This window comes from Cervus canadensis, chromosome 29, assembly GCF_019320065.1.
Source record: "Cervus canadensis isolate Bull #8, Minnesota chromosome 29, ASM1932006v1, whole genome shotgun sequence".
Classification (NCBI taxonomy): Eukaryota; Metazoa; Chordata; class Mammalia; order Artiodactyla; family Cervidae; genus Cervus; species Cervus canadensis.
The window spans coordinates 5326213-5351470 of NC_057414.1; the positions used below are offsets into that span (position 1 = coordinate 5326213).

General features: G+C 38.7%; 1 protein-coding gene across 32 annotated transcripts in view; it reads left to right on the top strand.

Annotated features, from left to right (window-relative positions):
• The window catches only part of DLG2 (discs large MAGUK scaffold protein 2), a 2236304-nt gene that overhangs the window by 1363937 nt on the left and 847109 nt on the right, over nt 1-25258 (top strand). For 31 of the 32 annotated variants that reach the window (XM_043451476.1, XM_043451478.1, XM_043451480.1 and 28 more), the window contains one exon: nt 1396-1449. In XM_043451476.1, coding sequence (XP_043307411.1) covers nt 1396-1449 — 54 coding nt within the window. Of the gene's footprint in view, nt 1-1395; nt 1450-25258 lie in introns of those variants that run through there. The other variant, XM_043451505.1, reaches the window with a different exon arrangement.

Here is a 25258-nt window from a genome sequence, read left to right on the forward strand (position 1 = left end):
ATGAGGCAAAGAGAGTTAGTGGGCTTACCTCCAGATCAGATTACCAAGAAGTTGCTGAGCCCCCAGATCGTATAATCAGGAAGTTGTTAAACCAAACCTGAGCCCAGGTCTTCTGACTCCAAACCTCATGTTCATCTCCCTATGCTACAGGCTTAACAGTTTTGGGGTAGGTTCCAGTGGAAACTTTCTCCAAAGCCCATGTTTATCCACAAGGTACTTGCTATTAGGAGTTAACAAGTAAACCATGACTATTTAGTCGACCCACTATGTAGACATGTGAAGCAGGGTCGTGTTTTCAATGACCAATGATTTTAGTTAAAACTTGGAACTCTGTTCTATAAAATCTGCTGGATTGCCATGTGTTTTGTCTTTTGATTAGGATCCCATAGACATAGACTGACATTAGAAAGCTGTTAACTCTTGTTAACTCCAGAGGGCACAGTTAATGAAATGTCCCCAAAGTTGAGCACTTGCGCAAACTACCGTGAAGTATAGGACAGCTCCCGATTAATCATGGTGAGACCATTTCCTCTATCTAAATGAAATCTGCAATTTGGGAAGGAGATTAAAGATCCTTAGGGGGATGAAGGAAAAGTTGCTGTGAAAAGTCTAGAAACCAGAAAATAGATCTGCTCAATATTCATGAAGTCAGATTGGCTGATGCAAATAGATTGCAATCTCTTATTTTCTAATGACTTGGCTTGTAGCACTCCTATATCAGTTTTACACAGATTCAGATTCCTACTCATCTTTAAAAGGAATGGCTGCATTTTGTAGTTTTTTTTTTTTTTAAAGAACTTTAGCATATCTAATACAATTTTCTGCCATGTTTGACTAATTTTTAATTTTCTACCTAAGGGTTTCTAAAGCATATTTTCAAAGGTATATAAATGATAAAGAAAAAAATGTGACCAGCATATGAAATAGGTGAACATATGTAAAATGCCAAAAAGTGAATGCTTCTATTTTGCATCGTATACAATGTTCTCACAAAAGCCAGTTTAAAGAAAAGAGTTATAGTGTTAGGTTTAATTTTGCTTCCATGAGAGAAAAAATCAAAATCCTTTAGCACAGCCATTTCATAAAGAAATGTTTGACTCCTTGCCAAAGTTATTAGAAGTCATTGCCTCTTACACTGCACAAATCCTCATGTCCTTGCCTTTTCAGTTCTGTGCTTACTTCATTTTATTATGTGGTCAATGTAGCAAACAAATATTTGAAGGAAGGAGGGTGAAGGGAACTCTGATTCATTTCATTTATACCCCTAGCAGCTGACACAGTACCCATGCAGGTTCTCAAGAAATATTGTTGAGCTCTTGGTTAAATAAGTTAACAGATCCTATCTCAGAATAGACTACTTGTTATTTAAAAAATTTTTCTACTTCTCTTTTTTAGGCCAGCCCTGCTCCTATAATTGTCAACACAGACACTTTGGACACGATTCCTTATGTAAGTAACATTTTTATTAAGACTATCTTTAAAAACTGGTAGAACTTAATCAACAGAATTTAAAATACAGTACATATTCAGTTTCAGCCAATCCAGATAATCTCATGAAATGATGTATAGAATGAGCTTTGTGCATTTTCTTTAGAAATTTTCTAACAGCTTAGGCATGCTGATATTTTCCTCTTTCATTCATTGTTTTGTAAAACACAAGGGTCTATCATGAGGAAAAAACAAGCTGATTATGATCAAATATTATTAGTTTCTTTGGTGTTCACTGAAAAGAGATTGAATGGTCTGTCAAAAGATAAACAAACTTTTCGGGTTTCTTAGTAAAGGTATACCCAAATCAATTTCTTTGATAGAATCTGGGTAATCTGGATATAATATGTGATCAATAAATACTTGATGGATTTTGCTAAGCTGCTAATAAGAATTGGAGCAAAACTTTGTGAAGGGAAAGTCTATCTATATGTATCTATATATAATATACAATAAGATGTATGGTTTTATAGAAACATGGAGCATGAGATAATAGGAACAGGCAGGTCAGTAAAGCTCCAGGTTCTTATTCTGAAATATAACCACTATGATGGCCAAAATTCTCAACGACAGAGTCTGGCTGGGTGGGAGTGACTGAAACGTGGGGCAAAGCACAGTGTGGGTGAGTGGTTGACTTAGGGAGGTCTCACAGAGCTTCAAGAGTGGCCCTAACCGATACGGTAGGGGAGAGTAATTTAGAATGATGGGACAGATTCAGATGCCTGCAAATAAAAGGTTTGAGGCAATGAGAAGGGCTGCAGGCATAATGGACAAGAACAAATACAATGTGGTCTTTGATATTAAATGAGTACAAAGTGCTTGGTGAGTACTGGCTATTCTCAGTTTTAGACCCTAACCTCTAATGCCCACAAGGACCGAGCACATCACAGAAACAGATGGATCAGGAAGCAGGGGGAGAGTCGGGAATAGAGAGCACATGACTTTCCAAAGGTGGGGGGATGTCGCAGCAACTTGGCTCCACTGGATGGGTCCCAAAGGGAAATGGGACCAAGAGTTCCCAGATCATTCCATTTTTCAAGAGAAGTCAGAAGTTTGAATTTTTTATACAGTTTTGCAGGCAACTAACTCTCAGAAGTTCAAACTCTATGTGTACCAACCAAAGCATGTCTAGTCTAAAGGCTCTCCTTTGGGAAATACCTGCCTCAGAGGAACTGAAAGTCTTGAGCAGATTCTGCAAGCCAGACTGGGCCGCAGGGGAGCGGGGTGCCAGAACTGGAGTACAAGGCTGGGACTTGGTTACAGGGACAAGTGATTAAAACTGGGACGCAGGGTCAGGACAAGAATAACAGCAAGCTTGACTTCATGCTGAATCACCTGAACTGCTGAACTAGGGCTTCTTAAATCTCTCTGAACAAGAGTCATTTGGGGTCATGCTGGAAATGGGGTTAGGAATCGAGTGGCCCCAGTTGTGGAAAGTAAAGGACTCTGTTGGAAGGAAGCAAAGCAATTATTAAAGACACATAATGTTCCTATTCTCTCTCACACACTCTTTCTGCTTTCCTTTATTTATCAAAGATTTGTATCTGGATTGGGCTTTCCTGGTGGCTCAGTGATAAGGAATCTGCCTACCAATGCAAGAGATATGGGTTCAATCCCTGGGTCAGGAAGATCCCCTGGAGAAGGCAGTGATAGCCCACACCAATATTCTTGCCTGAAAATCCCAGAACAGAGGTGCCTGGTGGGCTACAGTCCATGGGGTCACAAAAAAGTTGAACATGACTTAATGACTAAACAACAAATGTCTGGATTACTGTATACTGACATTGTTTTAAGTGCTTAACAAATATTAACTCGGTTAATCCTCATAACAACCTTATGAGACAGGTACTATTGATTTCTCCATTTTACAGATGAGAAAACTGAGTAATAAAGAGATTAAGTAACTGTCTCGGAATTGCATAGGAAAAAGCTGAACCAAGAAGGCACCTGGGTGTCCTGGCTGTAGAGTGTGCGGTCTTACTTATCTCTGATCTTGTGACTGCTTGTTTCTACTTTCCCTCCCTCCTTTTCTGCCTCTCAGCTTGAGAACAAAGTTTTCTCATTTACCCCTTGGCAACATGCAGCTTTGGGTGGAAGACAATTTGTCACAGGGGCTTCAATACTCTTGGGAGAGGGATGCGCGCGCGCGCACACACACATGTATATAATTGTATGTATTATTGTATATATTATATATAATACATATATAAAAGGATTCTATGTCTTTATTATAGTAAATCTCTTTACTATATCCATTGGCACCATCCAAAGCGGATGAGCATGCTTTGAAGAAGTAGACATAGAGCCCAGAGACTTGATTTTGTAAGTAGGACTGCTTACTTGCAGTAGATCCATATTATTTCAAAGTCTTCTTTAGGGTTCTTATAACTAACTTCCAGATGCTTTCGTGTACAAATAATTTATCAATAAAAATCTAAGAATTTTGAACAAACATGCTCGATTGGTATCCCAACTAATTAGCTAGTAAAATCAGCCAAATATAATAAATTAATTGAAGTGTTCTTGTTCTCTTAAATATCAATTCTTTGGTATTTTTAAAATGTATTTCTTAATTGGAAGATAATTGCACTAGTGTGCTGCTTTCTGCCATACAATAGTGCGGATCAGTCATAATTATATATATTGTTGTTGGTTTTTTTTTTTTTTTGGTTTTAGGAGCACTTTTAATATTAATGTATTTTAATTGGAGGATAATTACAATATTGTAATTTTTTGCCATATATCAGCATGAATTGGCCATAGGTATACAAGTGTAGCCCCCCATCCTGAATCTCCCTCCCACTTCCTTCCCCACCTTATCCCTTTAGGTTCTATATTGTTGCTCAGTCATGTCCGACTCTGCAACCCCATGGACTGCAGCACACCAGACTTTCCTGTCCTTCACTGTCTCCCAGAGTTTGCTTAAACTCATGCTCATTGAGTTGATGATGCCATCCAATCATCTCATCCTATGTCGTTCCCGTCTCCTCCTGCCCTCAATCTTACCAAGCATTAGGCTCTTTTCCAGTGAGTCAGCTCTTTACTTCAGGTGGCCACAGCATTGGAAGCAAGTCCTTCCAATGAGTATTCAGAGTTGATTTCCTTTAGTATTGACTGGTTTGATTGCCATACTCTCTAAGGGACTCTCAAGAGTCTCCTCCAGCACCATAGTTCAAAAGCATCAGTTCTTCAGCACTTAGTCTTTTTTATGATCCAACTCTCACATCCATACATGACTACTGGAAAAATCATAGCTTTGATTATACAGACCTTTGTCAGCTAAGTGATGTCTCTGCTTTTTAATACATTGTCTAGGTTTGTCGTAGCTTTTGTTCCAAGGAGCAAACATCTTTTTATTTTATGGTTGCAGTCACCATCCACAGTGATTTTGGAGTCCAGAAAATAAAGTCTGTCACTGTTTGCCCTTTTCCCCCCATCTATTTGCCATGAAGTGATAGGACTGGATGCCATGATCTTAAGTGTTTTGAATGTTGAGTTTTAAGTCAGCTTTTTTACTCTCCTCTTTCACCTTCATCAAGAGGTTCTTTAATTCCTCTTTGCTTTCTGTCATTAGGGTGGTGTCATCTGCATATCTAAAGTTATTGATATATATGTAGATATATAATAAATAAATAGATATACCCTCTCCCTTTGGAGCCTCTCTCCCTGCTCCCATCCCACCTGACCAAGTCATCACAAAATGCATGCTCTAAATATAAATTTTAATATATGATTTTGAATTCCTCAAAGGGATTTTCAAAAATTATCTTCAACATTTTTGTACATAATGCAAACCCTCTTTGAGCTTCCTTAAGAGTAGGATCTTTAGGGAAGTTTGCTAAATATGGCTAAACTATCCCAGTTCTTATGGCAATGTGTTGTTCAGCTATTCATTTACTCTTTCTGGACCTAAATTGATCAATAAGACAGGAATTGCAATATCAACCCCCGAGGTGTTGGTGAGGATCTTAATGCAGTTATGTATGTGAAATTATGCTTTGTTAACTTCTAGTTAATGAGGGTATATTATTGTTTTATTCAGTAAACACTGATGATTTCATAACACGTGCTAGATTCCGAGAACATTAAATATTAATGTCTTCCCCCATGTCTCAGAACTATAAATATATTGTGTATTGAAAAATGGCAGATTGAGCACAATTGCGATTGACATAGGTCTAACCCTCCTCTTTGTTCCTGATTCACTCAGTGACCTTGAACTAATCACTGTTCCTTTTGTGGTCTATTTTCTCATTCCCTGGTGTTCTATACTTTGTTTTCCTCTTTTCTGTCTCACGTTCTAGTTGTTCACATAATTTCAGCTCTTTTTAATGAAGAAACAATTTCAGAGTTCCCCAGAGCATTTCAGTCATTTTGCATAAGAATATTTCCTTCTTTAAAATATTACCTACATTACAAATTTTAACTAAGTCCGCCTCAAAAATAATTTCATTAAAAGTTAGTGTATTAATTTTGGCAATTAGCAAATTTGGTTTTAGAAATGTATGATTCTTGCAGAAATGACTCCCAGCCATACATGCGAACAGCAGTCAAACAACAGGAGGAAATCTGTGGTCAAAGGAAAGTTTTAAGCAACTGTCTAGTAAAGGTACAAAAGATATTCAAAGGAAATTCTGTTTTTTTTTTAAAGGAAGGTAAGTTAAGGGATCTTAGAACTCTGTAAGTGGTTTTACATTAATGAAGCCAGTAATGAAGGGGTCACTGAAGTTCTTCAGCATGAATGCCTCAGGTAAACTCATTGTTGCATGAGGTCATGATAGTTTAGGACCTTAAATGAGACATAGTACAGACAAGCAGGAATCCCCTATATGAAAGTTAAAATCAGTGAGGGAAAAGCAAGAAGCAAAAATCCCCATTTCAACACTGCGTAGTTTCCATGTTTCACTCAATCATTTTATGCTTCCCCATTATACACTGAGGGCTCCCCAGGTGGTTCAGTGGTAAACAACCCGCCTGCCAATGCAGGAGATGTAACAGATGAGTTTGATCCCTGGGTTGGGAAGACCCCCTTGAAGGGAGGGCATGGCAACCCGCTCCAGTATTCTTGCCTGGAAAATGCCATAGCCAGGGGAGCCTGGAGGGCTACAGTCCGTGGGGTTGCAAAAAAGTCAGACACGACTGACTCAGCACATCACACGTTATGTATTGAATACTGTCTTATGACAGGCATGAAAAATACTCTGTTCTTAGCAGTTCAGAGTGAGTAGAGCCTGTGTGTTACCTGTAAGTCCAGCTCCCGTAGGCTGACTTGGTGAAAAGGTAGCATTCTGGAGCCACTTGGCATGGAAACCTCCTCTCTTGACCATATCAGTGCTTCTCCCTTAACTTAGACTTCTCTGAGTTCTGTGATCAACACCATCCCAACAAATACCCTTCTTCCTGCTTTAGGAGAACACATTTAGAGAGGTTCTAGAATGTTGTTTCCCTCCATTCTTCTTTAGTGTTCATTTCATAGTGGTTATATTTTGACCTGTTTTCTGGAAATATACCGTGGGAAGTGGTAGACTCAAAAATCATGAGTTTTGAATCTTGTTAAGTAACTTGGATTTCAATGGATGCAAACCTCTCATCTTACAGATATAGTTATTCTAGCTCAACTAGAAAATGGTAGAGTTTGACTTACCATTTACTGTTGCTCCACATAACAGTCAGTTTTTGGTGTGTAACCAGCAACCACAAAACCAATGATGTATAACAGTAAGTATTTATTTCTTCCATAAGAGTTTGCTGGTTGGCTGAGCTAGCTGCTTCAGGCTGAAGATTGCCAAGTTGGCTGGGTATTACTGCCTCACATATTTGATTCTGGAGCCCAGGGGGTGGGACATGACTACCCAAAGTGTGTTATTTTAATTGTGATGAAAGAGGACACGCCCAAGACACAAGCCCAGTTATAGACTCTGCTCACATCATATCCACTAAATACCCTAGTGGCTAAAGCAAGTCATATTGCCAAGTTCAAAGTGGAGGAAGGAGTGAATATTTGCTGAACAGGAAACTAACTTCTTGTTTAATTTCACCAAAACGTTGAATAAAATGGCTAAGAATGTGTATATGACCCGCTGTAACAAAAAAAAGAAAAATAGTTAAAAATGAAAGAATCTTGGTCTTTAAAAGTATTAAGAATAAACAATTAAAATATCAAACGGACCTGATTCAACTGATACACGGAATGGGTGTCTACATTATTGAGGATGTTTAGGGAAAATATGGAAAAATAAAAGGAACATCCAGCAAGTATTTGCAGTATGATGATTTTACTTCCCTGTGAGACACTTCGTTGTCTGAAACTTTGTTTCCAGAGATAGAAATAATAGTGGAGACAAGGGAATTTGTTCCAGAAATTTCAGAAGTGTGTCTTCCCTCCCAAGAAAGTGAGGGAGAGAGAGGAGAGGAAAGAGTTAGGTTACAAAAATGTTAAGGGTCCTTAGTAGCATCATCCATTGTATTGATATTTGACTGCCAAGAAGATCATTTATATAAAAGCTATTTAAAAACCATCATAATATTCTTATAATATCCCCAGTGAGATTTTTATAGAGCACTTTAAATGTGAAAGGTCACTGGGTGCAGATGGAGCTATAACTCTGGGGCAGAGGACAATAGAGTAGTTAATGGGGATAAAAAAGACGAAGGAAAGGCTGGCAGTGTCAGTGAAGGTTGGTGAGAAGAGAAGGAAATGAGAGAAAAGATAATGTGGACTCAGGGACATAGAGAAGCAATCAAATTAGCAGTGAGGTTCAGTCGGGAGACAAAGAATGGGCTGGAGACTAGGAGGTGTTATTAAGCGAGGTTAATAAATGGCACTTCTGATGGATCCCAGGGGCAGGAAACCGAAAATAAGAGCCCTCTGAGGAGGAAGTTGCTGTGTTGTGGAGAGGGGATGACCAAGCGCTTGGTCATAGAACTGATCAGTTAGGCATGAATTTATTTGAGTCACTTTGTACAATAATAGACCCTTGTGATTTAGGCTACTATTCACTTTTAATTGGATGGTTTTTCAGAGTTATCCATGAATGGAGAGAAAGCAGAATTGTTTGTTTCTTTGAACCACTCTAGTGGTGAAATAGTTAGGAAGAATTTGATGATTTTAGTGCATTTTCTAAGTTGGGTTTGACTCTTTTACGACCCCATGGACTGTAGCCCACCAGGCTCCTCTTCCAGGCAAGAATACTGGAGTAGGTTTCCAATTCCTTCTCTAGGGGATCTTCCCAACACAGGGATCAAACCCACATCTCCTGAATTGGCAGGCAGATTCTTTACCACAGAGCCACCTGGGAAGTCCATTTAGTATATTTACTTTTCAGCAAACAAGTTTGTTTCTTTTTGTGGTTTTTCCCATGAACACTGTTAAAACTGTGTTGTTGATATTTTTATCTGTTGGACTTGTAGTATTATCTAGAAATGAAAAATCCTTATCTGCCAGAAAACAGCTTCATACTGGCTTAACTATGCCCAGCAGGCAATAGGAATTTAGCAATAGAGGCAAAGCTATCAATATTTGGTCCACAGTCCAATCTAGCCAACTTAAATCCATTTCTCAACTGCCACACCCATCCGATCCCTTTCCATTTGTTACTTTGCTCTAAAAGGCAAAAGATGGAACATCATAGTATTTCTCAAATATTAATGTAGGTAAAAATCTTCTAGAGATCATAAAAAGCAGATACTGATTTAGTAGGTTTGGAAATGGGCCCTGAGAGTCTTCATTTCTAATAAGTTTCCAGGTGAAGCTGATGTTCAGTTGTGCATCACACTTTGCATCACACTTTGTGTAACAAAAGTCTAATGAGAGAGACTAGGCTTTGAGTTCAGAAGCAACTGGGTTGTAAGCCCGCCTCTGCTAGTTTGTACTTGCCTGAGTTTTGGTTAAGTCAAATTATCCATCAAAACCACTCTTTTATTATTTGTTAAATGAGAATAATAATATGTGCCTTTCAGAAGTTATTATTCTTCCTAGGATATAGAAGATGCTTAATAATTGTTCATCATAAGACTCGGTGGAGGGGTCCTTTTGATAAAACAGAACATGCCTTTGACTTAATTTGGAGTTCCTGAGACAAGAAATGGCTAGTTCAGCTGTAGGGCCAATAGCAGTTAGGTAGGGCCATGGGCCTACCTCCATCTAGATCTTTGCTGTTTGAAATGTGACCCATTGACTAGCAGCATCATTATTAGCTGGAAGCTTATGAGCACAGAATCTTAAGTTCCCACTGAAGACTTATTAAATCTGTGTTTTCAAGAAGAACTTCAGTGATTTATATACATATTAAAGTTTGAGAAGCTAGCAGAAACTTCCTTTTTTGATTCAGATCCAGCTGTCTTTGTTCTTTCACCACACCTTTTGGTCTGCACTTGGGTCAACTGCCCTTTTCACGTGTTCTCCTTAAACATATGCATAGGAAACGTATCTATAGGAAAAAGAATCAGTTCAACAGATAGAGACATATTTAGTGGCCAAACTTTTAGACCTGTTCTCTCCAAGACAGTAGCTATAAGCCTCGTGTGGTTATTTAAATTTATTAACATAATATAAAATTTAAAATTAAGTTCCTCAGTCTTACTAGCCACATTTGAAGTGCTCAGTAGCCAACATGGTTAGTGAGTACAATATTCAGCAGTGTGGATATAGAATATATTCATCATTCCAGAAAGTTCTATTGGACAGAGCTTTTCTAGATATTAAGAAAGAAATAGGAAGGGAACTAATATTTATTGAAGGAGCACTTTATTCTAGGTGTTTTATTTATATATTATCTAATTAATGATATAATTACCCTCCCTACTTTTATGAGTTGGTTTCATTGCCATCTTCTTCTACTTGAGTATTTTTAAATCATCTAAATAATCATCACTCTCCTAGGAAATTGTGGGGTATGTTCACATGGAAGACATGGTCCCTGTCCTCATGGCCCTTAAATGTTTGTTAAATTTGAAGGTTCTTTTATGTGACACACATGGAGGCAAATGCAAGCAATACTGAAAGTTTTCTTAAAAGTTCACTGATTCTCCTATAATTTTATTTCCATGAAATTGTAAAACTCCCATATAAACTGGAATAATTCCTTTTTTAAAAATTCAAGAAATAGGTAGAAGAGAGCTGATCCACTTATCCGTTCACATATCTACTTCGATCTTTTTTCCTTGCAGTTCCCTTATAGAGGGCACTTTGCTGGCCACTCTACTCAGAACTGTTCCTCAGCATACCCATCACTCCCTGCACGTGGGCTTGTCATATCAGACCTAAGGTGGGAAGCAGTGAGAAAGTGACAGTTGTCCAAGGGAAGAATGTGATTGATGGATGTGGGTCACTCTGAAGATACATGCCGCACATATCTAGGCAGAGAAGCCGCTGCTGCTCCAAGGAGCTCAGCCTGACAGCGCAGCTTAAGAACAAGGTAGAAAATCCTGGGAAAGATTTGTATAGTTTCTCTGTGACATTGCTACTCAAGAGGCAGTCTCTGAACTGGTAGCCTCAGAATTTCCTGGGCAGATTACTAGAATTGCAGAATCTCCAGCCCCACTCTGGAGTGAAGAATCAGAATCTCTGAGGTAAGGGCCAAGGAGTCCATGTTTTTACAAGCATCTCAGGTGATTCTTATGCACACTAAAATTTGAGAGATGCTAGCAGACACCTGGGGTAAAGGGTAGGGTAGGAAATATTGCATGCAGGAAGCATGAAATAAAGCTATAGAGACTCACTACAGACAGTGTAACACACTTAGAATTAATCTGAGCCAGCATTTAGTCCTCGTGTTGTTTCTTTAATCATATAGGATGCTTTTAAAAAGCATTGTCTCTCATGGTCTATTGGAATCTAGCAGATAATGCACAGTGATAGTGTGGTTCATTCTAACTCACCCAAAAGGATTCAGCTTTAAATAATGCTTCTTCAGGGAAGCTAAGGTTAGGCGTAGTGTCCCCTTTAGATGCTTCTACTTCAGATTCTGCTTTCACTTCATAGAATTTATCATGTGTTTGTGTTAAGTCACTTCAGTTGTATCCAAATCTTTGTGGCCTTATGGGCTGTAGCCTGCCAGGATCCTCTGTCCATGGGATTCTCTAGACAAGAATACTGGAGTGGGTTGCTATGCCCTCCTGCAGGGGATCTTCCCAACCCAGGGATGGAACCCATGTCTGTTATGTCTTCTGCATTGATAGGTGGGTTTTTTACCACTAGCACCACCTGGGAAGCCCCCGAATTTCTCATGCTACCTTGTAACTCAGACATAACTGACGGCTAAGTGCACGCATGCACACGCACGCACGCACACACACACACACACACACCCCTTATAACTGTTCTCTAATGACTGATACTTCTTCTTAGAACATAAACACCTCAAGAACATGAGGGAAAATTTACTTCATCTTTCCCACCATTGTACCTCTATAAACTGGCATATTTTTGCTGGATTGGCTGGCTGAATAAATGAATGAACGAAGATGTTTATAAACTGCTTTAAGGGAATATGCTATAAAGAGCCATCTCATTTGAGGAAGTCATGGAAAGGTAGAATTTTAGCTGGCTCTTTGAAGAGTAAGATGTATCCAGGCAAAGTAGAGAAAATACATTTTAGGGAGAGGAAACAGTATGGGCAAAGATCATACATCTGGAAACTCATATGTCCTGACTTCTGTGTGGCTGAAGCTTAGAGCAGCAGTGTAGCATGAGGCTGGAAGGGTAAGGCTGAGTCTGATTAAGAAGACCTTGTTTGCTTGATATGAGGTCCAGTAGTATCATCTTTGCATGTGTTTGAGAATTTGTAGATATCTTTTTTCACTGCTGTACCTCTTGTTCTGTGCCTACTTTTGTGGTTGGTACTCTGAAATATATGTTGAATAAATAAAGCCAAGAAGCAATAGTGATCACTTAACAAAAATGAGTCACAAGCTTTTCCTGAGCCTTGTCTATGCTTTCTTATCACCCTGCTGTTTGCTCTGTTCCATTAGCCTAGAAAGCCTTATCCTCCTTGTCCATATATTAAGATCCTAGTAAATTATCACCTCTGTCAGGAAGCCCTCATCAGTCCTTCTAGGCACAACTAATATCTTCTTCCTCCTTGATTTTATAGTGTTTTCTCACAGGAGGTTGCCTCCTTTAGTGGAAAGAGGGTGGACACTGGGCTCTTTTGATCCTACCATGCATTAGCTGGCTAACCTTGGAAAACTAAGTTCTCTGATACTTTTCCCTCATCTTTTCCCTCAAGTAGGAGTAGTAACTGTCTTGCATGGTGTATTATTTAGTATATATTTTCATGTACATTTTACAGAGACCAAAATAACAGTGCTTTTGTAAGACAGAAATGTATTTCTCCCCCTGATAATAGTCCATGAGTGAGTTTCCAGAACTAGAAAATCTGAATTGCTCTACAAGGTCTTAAGTGGACCTAAGCACCCTGTCTACTTGCTCTACCATCCTTGCATGTTGCCTTTGTGCACATAGCCTCCGTGATGACATAACAAGAAGCAGGTGGGCCGAATTACAGCATGGTTCCTCCCTTTAAAAGCACCTCTGAGAAGTTGGAAACACGATTTCCCATTGTATCCCAAGGATTAGAACTCAGGCACAAAGCCACACCTAGCTGCAATGGATGACCAAACGTATATAATCTTCATTCTGAGCTGACGTGGGCCCAGGTAAAAATTGAAGATCCCATCCTATGGAAGGAAAGGGCAATAAATACTTGGGGACTACCAGTGGTCTCTGCCACACAGCATAATTAGTTGTCTTTTCTAGTATGAGAGCTTTCTCCCAGGAAATGCTAAAGATAATCTATGAAGTACCAGATGCTTTTTCTTTATATTTTCTCATCATTTCTAATATTAACATTTGAATACACTTTATAATAAATATGTTTATCACATTTGTGCAAATATGTACTCTAGTGCATATGAGATTGCATGCTCACACACATTTTACAGATAGAAAAACTCAATAAAAAAATGATAGCAATCACTGGTTGGAAGCATTAGGAACAACAATTAGATATTGCCTGTTCATTAGAAAAACTCAACAACTGATGACCATTGTTATTGTGCAAAATACGATTTACAACATTCTTCCTTGTTTAATAATCATCATTCAATATTATCCAAAATATTTAGCTTATCTTTAAATTCCAGGAGCTATCTAAACTCAAGTCCATGCATAGAGTAAGATTTCAATGAAAGTTGAGTTTGTCACTGTTGTATTCAGTTGTATTATTCAAATTTAGATGTAGAATACATAATATAGAATACATTTTTAATCTAAAAAAATAACTTACCAGGAAAATGTGTGTGCTTTAATTTGAGCCACATGACCTTGTGGGTTGAGATGCATACTGCCATCTAAGAGTGGGGTGCCCAATTTATCAGCTTAATTTGCAAACGTTTAGCAGGCTTGTTCATAACAACTACTTTCAAAGGAAATGCTTTTAAAATACTTTCTTCTTCATGTGCAGTTTTGAAATAAAAATAAAGGCAGTCATATATGATAAAGGATATCATGATTAGTTGGGTGAGCTCAAATAAAAGAAAGGGAAAAGAAGAGTGACGGTTGAGTAAAAAGCAAAATCAGTAAAGGACATGATATCAGAGTAATAAAGAGAAATGGATTAAAATCTTTATACCATTTTCCTTCAATTTTAAGCACATTATCACTGCAATGAAATTAGAAACCCCTACTTCAAATTTGTCTCAAAAAAAAAAAAAGAAAGCTGAAATACTAAAAGATTATTTACTGGGGCTTCAGGAATTTTATGTGGTGCTTAGAGTAGTTTATAACCTTGCCTTTCCCTTGTTAACTTCACTGGACTTTTAAATGGACTTTACTGCACTGTCACTATTTACAAACTAGGTCTTGAAGGGTGACTACAGGTATTTGTTCTCTGGGAAGTTAGACAAATCCAGTGTTTCTATTGTGACTATTCTAATATAGATCATGCTTTTGGTGCCCACACATCATTATTTGAATTTTTGCAAATCTTCTTTCTATTGATGTCTATCTTTGGTTCATCCCTTTTTATAAAAAAAAAAAAAAAAGTCTTAGTGGCTAGTTGTCTTTATGAGAACTCTATAATATTGTCAGTGGAGATTACTTTGACTATCTTTTCTGGCAGGTATAAACTCGTGTCTTTCTAGCACTTACCTGCTAGTCCTATAACACTGGGAAAGTTACATAAAAGTTCTGCACCTTAGTTGCCTCATCTATAAAATGGGATAACATCACCTACCTCATAGGTTCATTCATTAAATGCAGTAATGACTATGAAACACTTAATACTGAACCTAGCGCAGAGCAGTCAGTTACCTCTGATCTATGATTTTTTTGTAGCAGAAATCCATCTTTAAAGTAAATAACATTTTAAGCAAAAACCTTTTTCGAAGATTTGGTTTTTAAAAGATGCAGCAACTGATTCAGTTTCCAGTGTCTATAACTACAGGATCTAAGACAGAGTGGCTTTGTCACGCACGGAGACTTGCCAGAAGCCTTCTACTACATGGCTTTCAGTGGTTGACTTCCCCATGTGTCTTCTCTTTCCTTGGTGTGTTATATCTCAGCCTAAATTATTTCTTCTCAATTGTCACTTAGGAGTTCCAGATTTGTTTGAATATTTGATTAGCAAGATGAACTTTCCTGAGCTTTTTCTTTGGAGAAAAAGCATAGTTGCTGCTTCACAAGCAGCTTTCATAGCAATATGTTTTGATTATTCTGGTTTCCATCAAGTGATCCGAATGATGTTTTGCCCAGAGGTGTTTTATTTTGGAAACTCAGGAGCATAGAACTCAAAGAATAGCCGTCTACTGAGGTTTTACATGAAGGAAATACAGTTGGGAGATAAAAAAGCCAGATAGGTCAAGCAGTGTGCTGAGAGGAGCAGATAAACAATAGCCCATCATAATCAGTATCTCTTTAAAGACAATTTCAGGGAATTTTTATTTGTTTGTTGCTTTTAAACAAATTACTAATATTCTCCTGATCCCCTGAAGCAGTGGTTCTGAACTTTAACCGCACATTTTATCACTTTGTATGCTTTAAATATACTGATGCCTGGATCCCAGTAACAAAGAGTCCTTACTGGGCCTGACTGTAACCTGGGCATCAACACTGGAATATTGAAAACCTTTCCACATGATTCCTGTGTGCAGCCAAGGTTGGGAACCCCCGACAGAGTTGTCAAATGGAGAGCACTGTAGGAGAGAGGAGACCAGATGCAAGATGGTGGGGTAGAAGGACTTGAGCTCAGCTCTGCTCACGAAAGCATCAGAATCACAACGAACTGCTGAACAACCATCAACAAAAGAGACTGGAGTATCCAAAAAAGATATTCTGCATCCATAGATTCTTTCTATATCCAAAGATGTTCTACATCCAGTAAGACAGTAGGATGATCACTTTTGCAATATCATCAAATCCTATACCTGCTAGGTGGCCAACCACAAACTGGAAAATAATTAGACCGCAGAGGTTTTCCCACAGGATTGAAAGTTCTGAGCCCCATGTCAGGCTCCCCAGCCTGGGGTCTGTCTTCAGGAGGAGGAGGAGCCCAGAACATTTGACTTTGGAGGCCAGTGGGACTAGAGTGCAGGAGTTACACAGGTCTAGGGGAGACAGATGGAGAAGGCAGTGGCGCCCCACTCCAGTACTCTTGCCTGGAGAATCCCATGGACAGAGGAGCCTAGTAGGCTGCAGTCCATGGGGTCGCTGAGTCGGACACGACTGAGCGACTTCCCTTTCACTTGTCACTTTCATGCATCCGAGAAGGAAATGGCAACCCACTCCAGTGTTCTTGCCTGGAGAATCCCAGGGACGGGGGAGCCTGGTGGGCTGCCGTCTATGGGGTCACACAGAGTCGGACATGACTGAAGTGACTTAGCAGCATCAGCAGCAGCAGGGGAAACAGAGACTACTCTCTTGGAGGGTATACACAATGTTTCCTGAGCACTAGGACCTGGGGCAAAGCAGTGACCCTCTTGAAGTATGGGCCAGACCTACCTGGGGATCTTGCAAGTCTCCTGGGAAGGTGGGGTTCAGCCGTGGCTTATGGTGAGAAGAACAGTGGTAGCAAAGGCCCCAGCATATATTCATTAGCCTGTGCTCTGCTAGAGGTTGCCATTTTGGCACCAAGATTTGGCCCCATCCAACAACCTGAAGGATTGATGGTTTTGAACTGTGGTGCTAGGGAAGATTCTTAGAGACCCTTGGACAGCAAGGAGATCAAACCAGTTGTGACATTTTACAGGAGGCAGTGATCAAGACCATCCCCAAGAAAAAGAAATGCAAAAAGGCAAAATGGTTGTCTGAGGAGGCCTTACAAATAGCTGAGAAAAGAAGAGAAGCTAAAGGCAAAGGAGAAAAGGAAAGATATATCCATCTGAATACAGAGTTTCAAAGAATAGCAAGGAGAGGTAAGAATGCTTTCCTCAGTGATCAATGCAAAGAAATAATGGAAAACAATAGAATGGGAAAGACTAGAGATCTCTTCAAGAAAATTAGAGATACCAAGGGAACATTTCATGCAAAGATGGGCACAGTAAAGAACAGAAATAGTATGGACCTAACAGAAGCAGAGGATATTAAGAATAGGTGGCAAGAATACACAGAAGAACTATACAAAAAAGATATTCATGGCCCAGATAATCACAATAGTGTGATCGCTCACCTAGAGCCAGACATCCTGGAATGTGAAGTCAAGTGGGCCTTAGGAAGCATCACTACGAATAAAGCTATTGGATGTGATGGAATTCCAGCTGAGCTATTTCAAATCCTGAAAGATGATGCTGTGAAAGTGCTTCACACAGTATGCCAGCAAATTTGGAAAACTCAGCAGTGGCCACAGGACTGGAAAAGGTCCATTTTTATTCCAATCCCAAAGAAAGTTTAAGCTACCACACAATTGCACTCATCTCACATGCTAGTAAAGTAATGCTCAAAATTCTCCAAGCCAGGATTCAGCAATACGTGAACTGTGAACTTCCAGTTGTTCAAGCTGGATTTAGAAAAGGCAGAGAAACCAGAGATAAATTACCAACATTTGTTGGATCACCGAAAAAGCAAGAGAGTTCCAGAAAAACATCTACTTCTGCTTTACTGACTATGCCAAAGCCTTTGACTGTGTGGGTCACAACAAACTTTGGAAAATCCTTAAAGAGATGGGAATACCAGACCACCTGACCTGCCTCCTGAGAAATCTGTATGCAGGTCAAGAAGCAACAGCTAGAAACGGACATGGAGTTACAGATTGGTTCCAAATTGGAAAAGGAGTATGTCAAGGCTATATATTGTTATCCTGCTTATTTAAATTATATGCAGAGTACATCATGTGAAATGCTGGACTGGATGAAGCACAAGCTGGAATCAAGATTGCCAGGAGAAATATCAATAACTTCAGATACGCAGATGACACCACCCTTATGGCAGAAAGTGAAGAACTAAAGAGCCTCTTGATGAAAGTGAAAAGAGGAGAGTGAAAAAGTAGGCTTAAAATTCAATATTAAAAAAGCTAAGAACTTGACATCCGGTCCCAAAACTTCATGGCAAATAGATGGGGAAACATTGGAGACAGTGACAGATTTTATTTTGGGGGGCTCCAAAATCACTGCAGATGAAATTAAAAGCCATGAAATTAAAAGATGCTTGCTCCTTGGAAGAAAAGTTATGAAAAACCTAGACAGCATGTTAAGCAAAGACATTACTTTGCCAACAAAGGTCCATCTAGTCAAAGCTATGGTTTTTCCAGTAGTCATGTATGGAAGTGAGCGTTGGACTATCAGTAAAGCTGAGTGCCAAAGAATCGATGTTTTTGAACTGTGGTGCTGGAGAAAACTCTTGAGAGTCCGTTGGACTGCAAGGAGATCCAACCAGTGCATCCTAAAGGAAATCAGTCCTGAATATTCATTGGAAGGACTGATGCTGAAGCTAAAACTCCAATACTTTGGCCACCTGATGTGAAGAACTGACTCATTGGAAAAGACCATAATGCTGGGAAAGATTGAAGGTAGGTGGAGAAGGGGGCAACAGAGGATGAGAGGGTCGGATGGCATCACTGACTTGGACATGAGTTTGAGCAAGCTCTTGGAGTTGGTGATGGACAGGGAAGCCTGGCATGCTACAGTCCATGGGGTTGCAAAAGAGTTGTACATGACTGACAACTGAACTGAACTGAATCCTAACGGAAATCAACCCTGAATACTCATTGGAAGTACTGATGTTGAAGCTGAAGCTGAAATTCCAATACTTTGGCCACCTGATGCGAAGAGCTGACTCATTGGAAAAGACCATAATGCTAGGAAATATCGAGGGCAGCAAGAGGAGGAGGCAACAGAGAATGAGATGGTCAGATGACATCACTTATTAAATGGACATGAACCTGGGCAAACTGCAAGAGAAGGTGAGGGACAGAGAGGCCTGGTGTGCTGCAGTCCATCATCAGATAGGCTGCTTAAAGTCATCCTGATTGCACAGCCACCTCTAAACATACCTGTTTACATGACCATTCCCAACAGAGGGATAAAACACAGCTCCACCCACCAGTGGGCTAGTACTCATCCCTACCACCAAGAAGCCTGCACAAGTTCCTGAACCATCCTCTACCACCAGGAGGTAAACAGCAGAAGCAAAAGGAACTACAAACCTGGAGCCTGAGAAGTGAAAATGACAAATACAGAAATTTAGACAAAACTGAGATGGCAGAGAAATATGTTTCAGACTAAGGAACAAGATAAAACCCCAGAAGAACAGCTAAGTGAGGCGGAGTTAGGCAGACTTCTTGAAAGAGAATTCACAATAATGGTAGTAAAGATGAGCCAAATCTCAGAAAAAGAATGGAAGCACAGACTAAGAAGATATAAGAAATGTTTAACAAAGAGAAGATTTAATGAGCAAACAGAAATGAACAATACAATTAATAAAATGAAAAATACACTAGAAGGAATCAATAGCAGAATAAGTGAAGCAGGGGAACTAAAAACTGAGCTGGAAGATAGATCGGTGGAAGTCACTGCTGTGAAACAGAAAAAAGTAAAAGCCTGTATAAATATCCAGTTCAGACCTAGGGACACATACAGACTGAAAGTGAGTAATGGAAAAAGATATTCCTTGCAAATTGGGAATCAGAAGAAAACTGGAGTAACAATACTTATATCAGACAAAATAGGATTTAAAATAGACTGTTACAAGAGACAAAGAAGGAGGCTACATAAAGATCAAGGGATCAATCCAACAGGAAGATATAATAATTGTAATTATATATGCACCCAATATAGGAGCACCTCATTATATAAGACAATGCTGACAATCATAAAAATAGAAGTCAACAGTAACATAATAATAGTGAGATACCTTAACATTCCATTCTCATCAGCAGATTATTCAGACAGAAAAGCAGTAAGGAAACATAGGCATTAAATGATGCACTCGACCTGATGGACTTAATTGACATTTATAGGACATGCCAAAAGCAGAAGAATACGCATTCTTTCCAAGTGCACATGGAGCAGGCTCCAGGATAAGTCACATGCTGGGCCACAAAGTAAACCTCAGTAGAGTTAAGCAAATTGAGATCATATCAAGCATTTTTTCTGACCACATTGCAGTGATATTAGAAATCAACTAGAAGAAGAAAATATGTACAAAATATAAATCCACGGAAGCTAAACAGTATGGTACTAAGCAACAAACAAATCACTGAAGAAATGAGAGGACATAAAATACTTGATCATTGTGAAAACATGATCCAAAACCTATGGGACACAGCAAAAGCAATTCAAAGGGGAAAGCTTACAGCAAGATGTGGGGTAGAAGTGATATTTCAATATATATATAGCAAGGATATTTCAATATAGCAATACAGTATTACCTCAGGAAACAAGAAAAATCTCAAACAACCTAATCTTACACTTAAAACAACTAGAGAAAGAAGAACAAATGAAACTCAAAGTTAGTAGAAGGATAGAAATCATAAAGATCAGAGCATAAATAAATGAAGTAGAGACAGAAACAAGAGGAGAAAAATTGGTGAAACTAAAAGCTGGTTCTATGAAAAGATAAACGAAATTGACAAAACCAGAATCTTCAAGGAAAATAGGGAATGACCCCAAATCAATGAAATTGAAAAGGAAAAAGAGATTACAGTGAACACCACAGAAATGCAAAGCATCATAAGAAACTACAACAAGCAACTATATGCCAATAAAATGGAAAATATAATAAAAATGGACAAATACTTAGAAAGGTACAGTCTTCTAAGACTGAAACAGGATTAAATAGAAAATATGAACAAACCACTCACAAGTACTGATGTTGAAACTGTGATTAAAAAATTCCAACAACAAAAGTCCAGAACTAAACGGCTTCCCAGGGGAACGTATCAAACATTTAACAGAGTTAACACCTATCCTTATGAAACTATTTCAAAAAAATTACAGAGGAAGGAAGACTACCAGACTCATTCTATGAAGTCACCATTACCCTGATAGCAAAACCAGACAAAGATACCACAGAAACAAGAAAAATAGAACCCAGTACCATGGATGAACATAGGCACAAAAATCTTCAACAAATACTAACAAATCAAATCCAACAACACATTAAGAACATCATACAACATGATCAAGTGGGATTATCCCAGGGATGCAAGGATATTTCAACATCCACAAATTAGTGATACAGCACATCAACAAACTGAATAATAAAAGCTATATAACCATCTCAGTAGATACAAAGAAAGCTTTTGACAAAATTCAGCACTCATTTATAGTAAAAAAAAAAAAAAAAAAAAGACTCTCCAGAAAGTGGGCATAGAGGTAACCTACCTCAACATAACACAGGCCATATATGGCATATCCTCAGCAAACATCATACTCAACAGTGAAAAGCTAAAATCATTTTCTCTGAGGTCAAGAACAAGAAAAGGCATTCCACTCTCCCAATTTTTTTAACATAGTTTTGGAAATCCTAGCTGTGACAATCAGAGAAAGGAAAAAAAAAGGGGGAATCCAAATTGGAAAGGAAGAAGTAAAACTGTCACTTTTGCAGATGACATGATACTATACCTAGAAAGTCCTAAAGATGCTACCAGACAAATACTAGAGTTCGTCAATGAATTCAGGGAAGTTACAGGATACAAAATTAATACACAGAAATGTCTTGCATTCATATACACTAACAGTGAAAGATCAGAAAGAAAAATTAAGTAAATAATCTTATTTATAAACACATCAAAAAGCATAACTAGAAATAAACCTACCTAAGGAGGCAAATGTGGGCTTCACTGGTGACTCAGTGGTAAAGTAACTGCCTGCCAGTGTTGGAGATACAGGTTTGATCCCTGGATTGGGAAGATCTCCTGAAGAAGAAAATGGCAACCCAGTCCAGTATTCGTGCCTGGGAGATCCCATGGACAGAGGAGCCCAGTGGGCTACAGCCCATGGGGTCACCAAAGAATTGGACACAACTTAGCAACTAAACAACATCATCAGCAAAGGAGGCAAAAGACCTCTACTCTGAAAACTGTAAGACATGATGAAAGAAATCAAAGATGACACAAACAGATGGAAAGATACATCATGTTCTTGGATTGGAAGAATCAATATTGTCAAAATAACTATACCACCCAAGGCAATTGACAGATTAAATGCAATCCCTATTGAATTACCAATGGCATTTTACTAGAACAAAACATTTTTTTAATTTCTGTAGAAATACAAAACACCCTGAAAAGTCATAACAATCTTGAGGAAGAAAAGCAGTGCTGGAGGAATCAAGCTCCCTGACTTCAGGCTATCCTTCAAAGCTACAGCAATCAAAAAAGTATGGTACTTGCACAAAAACAGAAATATAGATCAATGGATCCTACACTTGATCTTAGGCAAAAGGCCAAGAAGCGATAAAATATAGGTCAATGGAACAGATATAAACCCACACACCTGTGGTCAATTAATCTATGGCAAAGATGGCAGGAATGTACAAGGGAAATGGTTTCTTCAGTAAGTGGTGCTGGGAATACTGGAAAGCTACATGTAAAAGAATGAAATTAGAACATTCTCTAACACCATAGACAAAAACAAACTCAAAATAGACTAAAGACCTACATGTACTATTGGATACTATGAAACTCTTAAAGGAAAACATAGGCAGAACACTCTGATATCAATCACAGCAAGATCTTTTTCAACCTGTATCCTAAAGAATGTAAACAAATGGGATCTAATTAAACTTAAAAGCTTTTGCATGGCACAGGAGACAATGAAGCAACAAAAAAGGCATTAATCTCCAAAATATACAAAGTTGCTCATGCAACTCAGTATCAGAAAAACAAACAACCTAATCAAAAAATGAGCAGAAGATCTAAATAGACTTTTCTCCAAAGGAGACATATAGATGGCTGAAAGGCTCCTGAAAAAATACTCAACATCACTAATGGAGAAATGTAAACTAAAACTACGATGAGGTGTCACCCCACACCACTCAGAATGGCTTTGATCAAAAAGCCTATAAATAATAAATGCTGGAGAGCATGAGGAGAAAGGGGATCTCTCTTACACTGTTGGTGGGAATGTAAATTGGCACGATCACTATGGAGAAATGTATGGAGATTCCTTACAAAACTAAAAATAGAGCTACCATATGATCCAGTCTTCCCACTCATCGGCATATATCTGGAGAAACCACGATTCAGGAAGATACATGCTCCCCAGTGTTCACTGCAACACTATTTACAATAGCCAAGACATGAAAGCACAGTAAATCCACCAACAGTTGAATGGATAAAGATCTTACCCATTATATATATGTTCTTTATATATATATATATATATATATATATATATATATACACACACACATACATATAAATTTACCCATAAATATATTTATTGACTATGCCAAGCCTTTGACTGTGTGAATCACAATAAACTGTGGAAAATTCTGAAAGAGATGGGAATACCAGGCCCCATGACCTGCCTCTTGAGAAATCTGTATGCAGGTCAGGAAGCCACAGTTAAAACTGGACATGGAACAACAGAATGGTTCCAAATAGGAAAAGGAGTGCATCAAGGCTGTGTATTGTCACCCTGCTTATTTAACTTATATGCAGAGTACATCATGAGAAATGCTGGGCTGGAAGAAGCACAAGCTGGAATCAAGATTTCCAGGAGAAATATCAATAACCTCAGATATGCAGATGACACCACTCTTATGGAAGAAAGTGAAGAAGAACTAAAGAGCCTCTTGATGAAGGTGAAAGGGGAGAGTGAAAAAGTTGGCTTAAAGCTCAACATTCAGTAAACTAAGATCATGGCATCCGGTCCCATTCACTTCATGGCAAATAGATGGGGGAACAGTGGAAACAGTGGCTGACTTTATTTTGGGGGGCTCCAGAATCACTGCAGATGGTGACTGAAGCCATGAAATTAAAAGACACTTACTCCTTGGAATGAAAGTTATGACCAACCTAGACAGCATATTAAAAAGCAGAGACATCACTTTGCCAACAAAGGTCCGTCTAGTCAAGGCTATGGTTTTTCCAGTAGTCATATATGGATGTGGGAGTTGGACTATAAAGAAAGCTGAGTGCAGAAGAATTGATGCTTTTGAACTGTGGTGTTGGAGAAGATTCTTGAGAGTCCCTTGGACTGCGAGGAGATTGAACCAGTCCATCTTAAAGGAGATCAGTCCTGAGTGTTCATTGGAAGGACTCATGCTGAAGCTGAAACTCCAATAGTTTGGCCACCTCATGCGAAGAGTTAACTCATTGGAAAAGACCCTGATGCTGGGAAATATTGAGGGCGGGAGGAAAAGGGGACAACATAGGATGAGATTGTTGGATGGTATCACCAACTCAATGGACATGAGTTTGGGTAAACTCTGGGAGTTGGTGAGGGACAGGGAGGCCTGGTGTGCTGCAGTCCTTGGGGTCGCAAAGAGTCGGACATGAATGAGCAACGGAACTGAACTGATACATGTATATATATTTAATGGATTATACATGTATATTAGAATATATCATAGAATATAACTCAGCCATATTATAGAATAAAATGGTGCCATTTGCAGCAACATGAATTGACCCAGAAATTATCATACTAAGTGTTTACCATACTAAGTGAAGTAAACCAGTGAAAGACAAATATCGTATAGTAGCATTTATATGTGTACTCTATCAAGATGATTTACAAAACAGAAACAAATTCACAGAGCTTGAAAACAAACTTATGGTTATAACAGGGGAAATATTGGGGGATGGATACATTAGGAGTTTAGGATTAACCTATACACACTACTATATAAAGCATTTTGTTTATATAAAATAATTAAGAAGGATCTACTGTATAGCACAGGGAACTGGACTCAATATTCTGTAATAATCTAAATGGGAAAAGAATCTGAAAAATATATATATGTGTAACTGAACACTTTGTTACACACCTGAAACTAACATGACCTTGTACCCTTATATAAAATAAAAATTAAAAGAAGATACAAAAAAATGGAGAGCCCTGACCTATGTTGATAAAATTAGATGCCAGTACTTAACACTCCTTATTATTTTGAAGAGAAAAAAGCAGCAATCACAGGGTGGCCTGTGTCATAAATCATCAAGAAGTTTAAAACACCTGGTCTGTCTAACCATTCTGATTCTGGTAAGGCTTTCCAATAGAAATTGTTAGTTGAGTGAGCTCATTATAGGTAATAAAGTGTGCTTGCCCCCCGTTAAAGACACAGCCACAGCTAACAAAGCTGACCTTGCAAGGTACAGGCCCCTCGGTT